The sequence below is a fragment of the Pinus tabuliformis genome, chromosome 2_2 (genome assembly GCF_031772625.1).
Source record: "Pinus tabuliformis cultivar Carrire ecotype Pingquan chromosome 2_2, CPIR1, whole genome shotgun sequence".
In the NCBI taxonomy this organism is placed as follows: domain Eukaryota; kingdom Viridiplantae; phylum Streptophyta; class Pinopsida; order Pinales; family Pinaceae; genus Pinus; species Pinus tabuliformis.
Genome location: NC_142300.1, coordinates 1,306,080,215 through 1,306,093,430, shown reverse-complemented (window position 1 = coordinate 1,306,093,430; position 13,216 = coordinate 1,306,080,215). Strand labels below are relative to the sequence as shown.

Sequence of the window (13,216 nt, the reverse complement as noted above, 5' to 3'; positions counted from 1 at the left end):
GGAATACAAATCAAGGAAAAGGTGCCCACAAACCACAAATCAAAGACCAAAGCCAAGGCGGGGTGACCCAGGACAACCCGCCGAAGCCACAAGAAAAGAAAAACACCACAAAGACAAAGAAGGACACGGGGAAATGGTGTGAGTTCCATAAGAGCTCCACTCACAACAAAACTGAGTGTCGGGCCAAACAATCACTGGTGGTCGAGCTGAAGGATTTCAAATCAGACACATGTTTTGAATCTGCATCAGAACCCGACAAGGTGAATGACAAAGGGAAGCAGATCATTGACGTAGAGCCCATTGCCAGTGTGGCTACCACCAAGATCCAGAAGAATGAGCCTGGAGATCCATAGGAGGGGAATGCCTCTTCCACTCACAAATGTGGGTGAAAGGTTCTCCGTTGCAGTTCATAGTTAATAGCAGCAGCCAAAAGAACCTCATTTCAGTAGAGGTCATGAAGCGGTTGGGCCTACCAACAACCTCACATCCGCAACCGTAAACCATCGAGTGGCTTCACCAAGGATAAGATCTTCGCGTCAACCAACAATGTCACCTTCCCTATAGCATCAAGCCCTTCACGGATGAGGTGTTGTGTGATGTTTCTCCTCTTGAAGTTTGTGATGTATTAGTAGGAAAACCATACTTGTGGAAGAAGGATGTTGTGTATGATTCTAGACCTCGCTTTGTGATTATTAATTTGGGCAATAAGTTGTACAGGATATCGGAGGTAGCCCCACCTACTTCCATATCTTTGATCACTGCAAAAAAATGCATTAAGATCATTGACCAGACCAGGAAATTTATTTTCCTTATGATTCTCCCTTAGGGAAAGAAGAAGGTTGTGGCCACGACTTCCAGACAGGGCTCCTCCACACAGCAGCAGTAGATGGACAAGGTCGTGGAGGAGTACAGGGACATTTTCGCCTCACCTACATGGGTACCCCTGCACTATCGGGTCAAGCACTCCATTGATCTAACCCCGGGCGCGCCGCTACCCAATGGACTAATCTATCGACACTCTATTCTTGCGAATGATGAGATCAAGAGGCAGATTCAAGGGTTGCTGCAGAAGGGGCACATCAGGCCAAACTCATCACCTTGTGGGAGCCCTATTGTATTGGCACAAAAGAATAATGGAACCTAGAGACTCTGTATTAACTATTGGGCGTTGAACAAGATCACTGTTCGGAATAGGTATCCAATCCCACGGATTGATGACCTTTTGGACCAGCTCAAGTGGGGCAAATATTTCAGCAAGAATGACTTGAAGTCTAGTTATCACCAGGTGCCTATCTAACCCTCTGATGCGTAGAATATTTCCTTCAAATCAAAGGAGGGCCTTTTCGAATGGTTGGTCATGCCTTTCGGGTTGACGAATATCCCTGCAACCTTCACGAGATTGATGGACGACATCTTGTGACCCTTCACCAATGCATTCGTGGTGGTGTATTTAGATGACATCTTTATCTTCATCTAGAGTTGGGAAGAGAACCTATGACATATTCGACAAGTCCTTCAAACGCTACGACAACACAAGTTGTGTGCCAATTTGGAGAAATGCACTTTTGGCATGACCCAGGTTCAATATCTGGTGTACATCATTAATGAGAAGGGTGTGCATGTGGACCCAGCCAAGAACAAGTCATTCGGGATTGGCCAACCCCAACCACTCTAACAGAGCTCTACAACTTTTTGGGTCTTGCCAATTTCTACCACAGGTTCATGTTGGGGTTCTCTCACATCAGTTGGCCTCTAAGTCAAGTCCTCAAGGGCGGAGCGAAAGAAAAGTTTTTTTGGTCTAAAACCCAACAGAAGGCATTTTTCGAGTTGAAGCATCACCTCTGCTCAGCACTAGTGCTCACATTACCGGACCTGCAACAACCATTTGATATTGAGACAGACGCCTCTGACTATGCTATTGGTACAGTTCTTACTCAACAGGGGCATCTAGTGGCTTACCATAGTGAGAAACTTTCAGACATAATATGAAAGTATCCCACCTATGACAAAGAAATGTATTCCATTGTGCAGACCTATCGTCAATGGAAGCATTACATTATGGGGAAGGAAACGGTCATCCACATAAACCATCGACCCTTGTATTTCATACAGAGACAAGGGAAGTTTCAGAACGATTGCCATCGTAAATGATTCACATACCTACAACAATTCCATTTGAACATTAAGTACAAGAAAGACAACACCAATAATGTTGTACACTGTCTCAACTGACCACCAATCATGGCTCTTATCATTGTGCTCAACTCTTCTGGGCATGAGACTTTAGGGTAGTTGCATCTTTACGAGAGGGATCCAAAATTAGGCATGACATATCAGACACTCCTAGAAGGTAAGAAAGTTCAAAATTTTTACCTCCAGGATGCACTGTTATGCTACCTGGGACACGTTTGTGTTCCTTCAAGCAAGTGTGCTAATATAATTTGGGAGGCACACTACAGTCGTGTCATTGGACATTTCAGAGTAGAGAAAACAACGATAGTACTGCAGAAGTATTTTTTATTGGCTCAACCTTCGTTAGGATTTTGGGAGGTACATTAAATACTGCACTTCCTATGCCATTACCGAACCAACCAAAAAGAAGCAAGGCCTATATACTCCTATGCCTACTCATAGTCAACCTTGGGAATCCATCTCCATGGATTACATGTCAGGCCTTCCTTCTACTAAGCAGGACAATGACTGCATTTTCATGGTCATCGATAGATTCTCTAATATGGCCATTATGGCGGCCTCCAAGAAGAGTATCACAATAGAAGCCACTGATAAGCTCTTCTTTAAGCGAGTGTGGGTAAACTTTGGGATCCCACAGTCCATTGTCTCTGATCAGGACAAAAATTCCTAAGTGCATTTTGGTCAGGTCTCTAGTCGATGCTGGATACCAAAATCACTAAATCTATGAATTTATATCCCCAAACTAACGACCAAACAAAAGTCGCCAACAAGATGATCGTACACATTTTGTGCATGTACAACTCGAAGCATCCACACACATGAGATGAAAGCCTCCCCTATGTCCAACACAACTACAATAGAGGTCGTCACAGCTCAATGGTCCACAACCCCTTTCAGGTAGGGCTGGGATTTCAGCGATTATGGCCCATTGATGTGGACATACCGTTTGCAACTACTCAGGTAGATTCAATTCATGTCCAATCCAAAACTGACAGGTCTAACAGCTTCATTGAGCGCATTCAACACATCTGCCAGCATATCCATGATATATTGGATAGAGCCAACACTATGAACAAGCAACGCCATGATTAGCATCAGGTGCCACACAAGTTCTGGGTGGGCGACAAAGTTTGGCTACATTTGCAGAAGGAGCACCTCGTTGGACCCCACCGCAAGCTTCGCCCACTCCGATATGGGCCATACGCCATCACCAAGGTTGTAGGGGACAATCCCTTTGAGCTTAGCATTCCACTGTTCCTTGGTCTACACCCAGTGTTTAATGCAGACCGCCTTCGGCCATACTTTCCACCATTGCTGGACACATCTGACATTGCAGAACAAATCACACCAACAAAGCTAAACCTAGACTGCATGGAACATGCCACAACTGATCGGATCATGGACACACAGATCAAGAACACTCGTCAACAGAAGATCCAACTATATCGGGTTGTCAAAGTTGGCCAACTCCTTCACCAAGGCAAGTGGCTCACTAGGGACCATGTTCAACAGAAGTTTCCCCATCTCATGGAGGCACTCAACGCAATGGGGACCATTTCTTCTTAAGGGGGGAGGAATGATCTAGGTAGATATTGGTGGCCACCTGCCTATTCCACTTGGACCCCCAACACTATCTCTTTCAGTTTTCTTAATTGTAGCACAATTTACTATTTTTGGCAGTTTTTCGGGTCTTAAACTTCTGAAGTCGTTTTGAGGCTCCAAACAACGTTTTTAGGGAAAGTGGAGAGGACAAAAACATCTTAATTTAGCTTGCCAATTTTTTTTTCGGCCTCCTCTTTGAGATCTTCGAAACGAGGTACTATGATAGCCAAACGAAGATCGTATGTCAAAGTTACGACCCCAGGAAGTTGATGTACTAATTTACCCAAACAGGGCCAATAGTTTTGGCGCTTTATCTCCTAGGGTTAGGTTTTTGGATGTTTAGGGTTTTCCATTGTTTCTCAATAATAAATAGGCCTTTGAGTTCATTGTAACATAGTTAAGAGGCATGTAGCCGCCACATCTCTTCTCAGAGATAAGCTAGCATCACCCGAGCTAGTTTATTTCCATTCTGATTGTAAGAATATTTCAGTATTCTGATATTAATGGAATGAAATGTTATTTCTGTTGCATTTATGTATCTATGGTTATATGTGTAATTTGTTGCATTCATGTTTAAGTTCGGATCATTGAAGGGTACAACTAATTGCTTTTCTAGGAAAAAGATAAAAAATATGATGCTTGGCCTAGAGGTTTCCTTGATAATTCTCGAAGATGATGATGTAGATATCTTGCTCACCCGAACAAAGCTAAAAAGAAAGAGCCCAAAATTCCTTACTCTGATGAAGAATCATAAGAAGTGGACAAGTTGGATCCTTCTTCCTCACCCCAATTGTACACTCCCATCATTCTATGAACCTTTGTTCAATGGAAAACATAGTTGGAAATAAACTGGAACAATATCCATTTGCAAACTAAGATGTTCACAAGCGAAGAATCTGGTCTCATCATGCTTTTTTTCACTTGCCATAATAGTTACTTGTTTGCTTTAGTTTTGCTATGATGTATTTCTATATGCAATTCTCCCCATTTTATAATAATTATTTTATTTTTATTTCGCTATGATTTATTTCTATATGCGATTCTCCCCATTCCCAGTTCTCAATAGCTAGAGGAGGGACCAATGATTATCCCTTTCTCTGATTGGGAAAATGGAAATTGTTACTATTTGCTTCTTCCATATTTTGCATATCTGAAGTAGGTAGGCACAATGAATTCTTCATGTTTGTTTATGTGGAATGGCATTCACTGGAATTTCATACATGATTATAAATCCATGATGTTTTCTTTCAAACACAATACTAGCACCAAAGATAATAATGCAATCCAAATTTCTATTTGGGGAGAAAAAAAAAAACCTAAAATTGCTTAACTAATACTATGATGCTTATTATTATTATTAACACACATTGAGACTAATGTCGTTTATCATAGTTTAAGAAAGAAATAGATTAATTGATTTTTTTTTTAATTTTCCATTTTTTATCTATTTTATAGTGATAATAATTTAATTACTTTAATTACATAATTTATTATCTTTTTATCGATAAATTATGAAAAAATACTTCAATTACTTAAATAAAAAATACAATAAATTCAAATTCAATACTATCGATATTATAAAATCCCATCCTATTAACTTGTAAGATCCTTCCCTAATACGATTATAAATGGGATGTTACCCATTTTATAAAATCCCCATCATATTCACCTATAAAGTCCTTCCCCTAAAATCCTTCTTCACATATTTTATAATATGTGTATATTATATTGTAATAGAAATATTCAAAACTTCTTGTGACACTTCATTTGTATCAACCATAACCATTATGAAATTTCGTTACCTCTAAACCCACAAAAAAACATATCCAAACCATAATTGAGAATTTTGGAATAAACAACTGTGTACAATAGATGTTTGTGGCATTTTGTACAACTTTTTTTGGTACAGATTACAATCAAATTTTCCAAATTGCAATTTGCATTATAAAATTCGTCAAAGTAGCTTTACATTTTCAGTAACTACTCATTTTTCATTGAAACCAGTTATTCTGTGAAACTCCTTCCTGCTTCAGCTTTTGGCATCGTCAGCGCTATTGATCTTTCAGATCATTGTTTGAGTCTTCCTGCACTCTACATCTCTGTTGAGAGTCACATAATTTGCCCTTGGATTTTGAGAGACTTTTGGCTGTAGTGGATGCTACACAATAGACACATGGAATCACATTATTGTGCAAAGCCATGTTGCAATTGACAGTTCCAATCATTGATTCTCGCACGCTATCAACTTTCCAGACTGGCTTTCTTGGAGTTCTTTTGTTCCACTTGGCTCCCACCGGTCTGTTAATGCCATAAAAACTTAATGCAACAACGTTGCACAGTGAAATTATGCTTTCCTGCTGAACTTTATGACATTCTCTAAAATAGTGATAGAGATTTTCATGTCACTCTTACATCCAACTTCCACCATAACAATGAATCCCCAATAGTTAATAAGCTGAAACTATGGCCGTAAATGAAGTAGATATGTAAACCAGAGCATTACCCTTTTCTTGATTTATGAAATCACAATTACCATCGATCACGGAATCTCAGCAATCGTCTCCAACTTGGCTTGGTATGGGGTTCGCCCTCTACACCTTGGATTTGAGATTGGCACATTCCGGCGCCTGGACATACAGCAAACGGGGGAATAGTGGTATTCCTTTACACATTCATCATGTTGGCTATGAATATCGAACAACGGCTGCACTTGCGCTTTAGCTTTACCAAACCCACATGATAATTTTGATTTCCTAGTCGCCGCCTTCTTGTCTTTTGATAGCGCAGCGTTAATCTTGAAGAGAAGAGAAGCCATGTCTGATTCTGTCAACAAAAACTGTAACTTCCGCTGAGGGAGAAGAAAGTAGAGCTGCCCAATCTGCAATCGATCATCATCGCCTAGAATCTGGGAGATTTTTTGACCGACATAAAGGCCATCTGAGTTACAGATGAAGTGGCCCGAATATTGTCGCAGAATTTCATGGCTTTTCAACTCTTCAGAGAACTCCTGGATGTTCCCATCCATCAATATGAGTTTTGCAGTGGAGGGCACAGAAGAAGTGACATTTGAAGAAATGCAACTCCCCATGTCTTGAATTCAGATATCAAAAATTCTATGCAACAGAATACTGGAAACTTGGAAAATATTGATGTGTATATATAGAACAGGGTATTCACCTAACTCAAAGAAACCACGTGCTGTTTTTTACGGCTTGTCGGTAAACCAGAATGGGTTTAAGAGGTATAGCGTGACTTATACAACTGGGGGTTTCGTTTCCTCTGATGTTCTGTCGCCCACTTTAATGGCGTCAATATGAAGTTACCGGGTCTCTTCCAAGTTGGCTCTGGACCGAACATTTGAGTGGGATCCAACTGTCTTAACGTTAATCATGACGTCGGATTCAACGAATGGAGAAAAGGATCGAAGGCGATGATGATAACTTGTTTTAGATATTCCACACGTTTAATGTGACTTCACGGTCTTCACTGTTTGCTCTCCAAATATCCAAAAGTTATGATTACGACACACATTTATGTTGATATAAAAATTTATTTAATATTGAGGTTGATTCCGGACTAAGTTCGTTGTATGTAGACAACCAAAAAAAACAAACTTACATGAGAGGCATATCTATATTGATTCTAAAGTTATTGTTGATGTGTAATCCAAAGAAGCAATATTTTTGGACGCTAATAAATGTCATGTAAATTATTATTTTATGAAAGATTTTATTTTGAATATTGGTAGAGGAAAATAACTACAATCCAAAACTAATATGACGATTTGCATGAGATACATATCTATATTGATTCGAATATTGTTGTTGATATGCAATCCAAAAAACAATATTTTTGGATGCTAATAAATGTCATGTAAATTATTATTTTATGGTAATTTGTAGATCAACACCGTTTCTTTCCATGTTTTGATAAGTGTACCTAAAGACCCTTTTTTAGATTAGCTAAAGAGTATAGTGAATAGTTGTTTCTTGAAAAGTGCATGTGCACTATTTTTGAAGTTGTATTTTTTGGTTTAACAATAACAAAGATATTTCTTTAGAGAAAAAAAAAGCTATTTTGCCATAGGAAAAATGATTTTCATAAACAATGACAATATTTTTATGGAAAATTTTCATAAACAATATGAATGGAAGTGTAAAAAAATGTGGTTAAAAGTGAAGAAGGTGAAACTTTCTATACTTAAATTTTACTAGGGATTGGAATGGTATGAAAATGTGAAGATTATTTACCAATTCACACAAATAATTTTTTTGGGTTATAAAAGGTGATTGATGATCAAAATTTTGAATTTTATTAATATTATAACATTCATATATAAAGAAATTCACTTTACTATTTGTTATTGATTTTAGAATTTAGAGAATAATCTTTAGCTCTATATGCACTGTAGATTGAATGCATCTACCCCGAATCAATACTCAAGCTAAGATATTAGTATATGCAATTTTGATATATATATATATATTCTCTACTTATTCATTTATCGCTTTTTGTCAAAAAAAAAAAACACAGGCACACATTTTTTATTTTTATTTATTTATGTGTTTACATGTTTGATTAATGATCTGAGTTGACTCAACTCTCGGATTTAATCAAGATCTTTTACTTTTGTGATGATGTTAGAATTGCATTTAAAAGAGCATAGAGGAACATATATGCATGTTGTAAAGAAGAGGGAACATGACAAGAATCAACAATATAAAACACAAGACGTTGATAACGGAGTTCGTTCAGGAGGGACTACGTCTCTGGGCCCTAGTGTCAAGATTGTGTAGGACATTGCATTCAGTGTTTGAAAGCATGATGATGTACATGAATGTGTTTTCTCTATCATGCAAGGAATATTCCCTCACGCACAGGTGGCTCCGTGAGATGTTCTGCTACAGGAACTCTCATTCACAAAAGGACTCTTATGAGCATGACATAATTTCACGTATGATAATAATGAGCACCCGTTCAACATGGCATCCAAGGGATTTCAATTCAAACATACATGGAGACACGTGAGTATCCCGTCAACATGGCAACAAAGGGATCTCAATCAAAACATGACAATAAGTACATCTCACATCAAGAACAAACCAAGATCTCACATCAAACATCAAACAGGGATCTATACAACACAATGCATCTCAAGCAAAGAGACAAAGAAGTACATGACCACACTACATATACCTCACATCAAGGAGTTATCTAAAGAAGAAGATGATAAAATACTAGATCTGGATGTACCATCAATCTCGTGGCATCGAATATCATGAAAAATACTGCTCGCACATTGAATGTTGACACCTGTACTCCACTTTGAAAAGTGGCCGAAAAATGGAATGATTAAATGGAAAATCTGATTACACCATTAGATTCTTGGCATTGAATAGTGTAAAATCGACTGTCAAATTTTTGAATTCTGACAAAGTGAAAATATGGGGCTACAGGAATCTTTTAGATTCCCCCTAGATTCCTCAAAGATTCCTTCCTCTGGCTCATCTGAAGATTTGTTGCTTAGATCAAAATTATGTCTACGCCATCAGGTTCATGTCACCGAGAGGTGTAGGATCGACATAAAGTTTGTCCAATTTAGAAACTGGAAACATTTTTCCCTCTTGAAAATTGGGCTCAATCATGGTTCTGCATGCCTCTGCCCCACGCTCATGGTTCCACCTACAATTAATAAAAATTGTCTCGAACTCCATGCTCTGCTTTGGCCTCCGTTCTTCCTCCCGCTGAGCAAAAATCATGGTATATATATGAAAACGTGGGCAAAATTTTCAAAGAATGTTGTTGTGGCATGTTGGTGGCGGAGGAGATTAGGAGGGCGGAGGTTGCGGTTTTAAACCCCTGCCTCTCCAAAATAGTGCATTATTATTTTGGGCATGGATTTATTTTTGGGCGTGTTTAAGTGACTATTTAAATTTGGAGCACGGTTTGGGTTGACCGTTGGAGCCATTACCGTGTTATATTAAATGGTGTTGTTGTATTTGGGTTGGGCTGCCCATGGAGCAGGCCGGCCATGTGGCCGGGCGGGTTCGATTCCCACCGGCCCATAACTATATGTTATGTTTGGTGGGGGTGTGCATCAGGTCCACCGGAGGTGGCCCGCCCAACCCACATATGTTAACGTTTTGTTATTAATGTGGGTTGGGGTCGACGGGGGTCATGACTTGTCGGCCCATTACAATTTGATTTTTTTAATAAGATGGGTCTGATGGAGGTGTAGGGGGTCATGGACCGCCACCTATTTTATAATTTTTTTGGATTTTTATAATAATAGGCCACATTTTTTATTTTTTCTAATATAAGGGATATTAGATAAATTAAGTATTCAAAAAAATTGCCTGCTTTTGCTAGCTAGGTTCCCACACTGGTTGGCGGTAAATTTGTAGGACACTTAAACTTGGCCCACTACCCATCTTTGACCAAATCTTTGACTAGCTCTTTATCCCTCATACGAGCTCGGATTTGAGTGTCATTTGCACCGTTGGAATCAGAGCGATGAGCACTTCGATCTGGTAATGCTTTGGGAGGGTTCTGATCACTTTGAATTTTGACCCTTTCTGAGTCCTTTGGGACTTCTGCATGTGTCTGGAGCCACCTAGATCTATCATCCCCATTGAGGAGCTTTTGGTCCTCCAAAAGCATGAAAATAATCTGCCACTTCTTTTTACCTTGTCTGCACTTACAAATGTCTGATAAGTCACCCTTCCTTCTCCTTCACCTTTGTCCTTCAGAGCCATAAGTGATGGGCCAACACCTGCAACCTCTACAAACTTGTAGTACAATTCTGCAAATTACATGCTTAATTTACATGAACAACTAATGACCCAAGCATCCCATACATGCCAAGAGTTTATAACACATACTCGGTGGTCAAGTTTACATCAAAATGGAAATAATACCCTAGCTATGAAAACAAGGCCAAAATATCATTGTTGCTTCAACAAGTGATGGAAGACACATCATCACTGCAACAAATGATTTACAAAAATAAGGCCAAACACTATTGTTTCTTTGACAAGTGATGGAAACACAACATCACTTTCACAACTTAAACTGCAACACAAAATAAGATCAGACATAATTGTTTCTTAATAGGTGATGGAAAACACATCATCGGTTTTACATTTTAAAATGCAACAAATGACTTAGAAAAGCATGACTATGACAAGGTAACATATCTAGAAACCATTTTTCACTTATCGATGAGAATGGGTCATCCCCCTATGATGGTTTTTCTTATTGAATGATTGTTTCATTTGGTTCATGCACGTATGCTTTGTTTTTGAGGTTCTGCTCTGGATGGAGCCTCCAACACGTGGCCCTTTGATGACCACTTCTGTTGCAATGACTGCAATAGGTCTTCTTCCTCCAGATCTGCTTTACCTTCTTCTTTGCCTGTTGTTGAGAGGGTTTTTCACGGCTCATCCTTTTTCGTGCTACTATTCTCTTCCAACACTCAACAAATACATGGTTATGTAAACCACAAAAAGTACATGTTTTTCGATGCAATGTTTTACGTTCATCATTAACAACATGATTATAATCGAAATGAACATTCTAATATCGAGACTCGTTATATCTTTCCTTGCTGTATCTGGTGTCATTATGGTGATGAGCGCTTGCCTCAACTCTTTCCCTGCAATGAGCACTGCCATGGGATGATGGTGATGTGTTCCCATCATTTTCTTTCCTCGACGATTTCAACGATGTCTCGGAAGCATCTGACACCTTTGAGCATTCTCCTTCAGTGTATCTCAAGCCTGCAAATCGAGGTCTCTGCATAACCTCCAATGGCTAAGTAATGCCTTGGCTATTAACACCAAGTTCTCCTTCCTCCTTGTACCTCATCCTGGTAAGGAGCCTCATGTTTGTGCTTGTAATTGGTATCTCCACATCTCCAACAGAAGTCATACTATGTGAAGACGACACTGAAAGGAAATCAACATATTTTACCTCCACTGTCGAGTTGGAAAGAACTGATGAGGGCTTCTCATCATCTATTATCGTTGGTTCGTTGGCTATCGTGGCACATTCCCCAACTTCCTTCTTGACATACCCAAGTCCTGCCTGATGGGGTAATTCCTCTACTTTGATGGGATTGACAATGCCTTGGCCATTAATGCCCAAGACTTTTCCTTCATACCCCATTTTCTTCAATAGTTTGGAGCCAATTCTTTCAAAAACAACGAAATCATCATCAGGAAACATACATGAAGTCGGAGAACTACTTTTTACCTCACATGGGTCACAGTGCAGCTTTTCCAAGGCCTTGTCCTTAGCTTGCAGTTGTCGTATCAAACTATGTTTCTCCTCTTTCTCTTCTTGTAGAATCATTTTCAGTTCTACGTTTTCTGCTTGAAGACTCTGGCTATTGTGCTTCAGTTCTTCTAGGGCCTCTTCCGTGGCTCGCAACTGAAGCTACAATCACTGCTTTTCCTCTGTCTCTTTTTGTAGAGCTTCATACATTATTTCCACCTTTTTGGACACTCTGAGCATGGTCTCGTACATCGCTTTGTCATCCTCCATCGCTGCACGTTCCATTGTTCACACTCGCAATTCACATCCACGTGAAGACCACTCTGATACCAAACTTGATCCGAGTTGACTCAACTCCCAGATTTAACCAAGATCTTTTACTTCCGTGATGTTGTTAGAATTGCATTTAAAAGAGCATAAAGGAACATATATGCATTTTGTAAAGAAGAGGGAACATGACAAGAATCAACAACATAAAACACAAGGCGTCGATAAAGGAGTTTTTCCAGGAGGTCTCTGGGTCCCGGTGTTAAGATAGTGTAGGCCGTTGCATTAAGTGCTGGAAAGCGTGATGATGTACCTGAATGTGTTTTCTCTGTCATGCAAGGAATATGCCCTCATGGAGGAGTGGCTCGCGAGATGTTCCGCTGCAGGAACTCTCATTCACAAAAGGACTCCTATCAGCATGACATAATTTTACGTATGATAATAATGAGCATCCTGCCAACATGGCATCCAAGGGATCTCAATTAAAACATACATGGAGACACATGAGTATCCCGTCAACATGGCGACAAAGGAATCTGAATCAAAACATGACAATAAGTACATCTCACATTAAGAACAAAACAAGATCCCACTTCAAACATCAAATAGGGATCTATACAACACAATGCATCTCAAGAAAAGAGACAAAAATACATGATCACACTGCATATACCTCACATCAAGGAGTTATCTGAAGAAGAGGATGATAAACTGCTGGATATGGCTGTACCATCAATCTCGTGGGTCGAATATCATGGAAAAGACTACTCGCACATTGAACGCTGACACCTGCACTCCACTTTGAAATGTGGTAAAAAAATGGAATGATCAAATGGAAAATCTGATTACACCATCATATTCTTGGCGTCGAATAGTGTAA

The 13,216-nt window shown here is 39.4% G+C and overlaps 1 protein-coding gene across 1 annotated transcript; it reads right to left on the bottom strand.

Annotated features, from left to right (window-relative positions):
• Positions 1–5,650: 5,650 nt before the first annotated feature.
• Positions 5,651–6,977, bottom strand: LOC149198290 (uncharacterized). The gene has a single exon (XM_089404112.1). The coding sequence runs from the start codon at positions 6,881–6,883 to the stop codon at positions 6,335–6,337; it is 549 nt and encodes a 182-aa protein (XP_089260238.1). The 5' UTR covers positions 6,884–6,977; the 3' UTR covers positions 5,651–6,334.
• Positions 6,978–13,216: the final 6,239 nt, after the last annotated feature.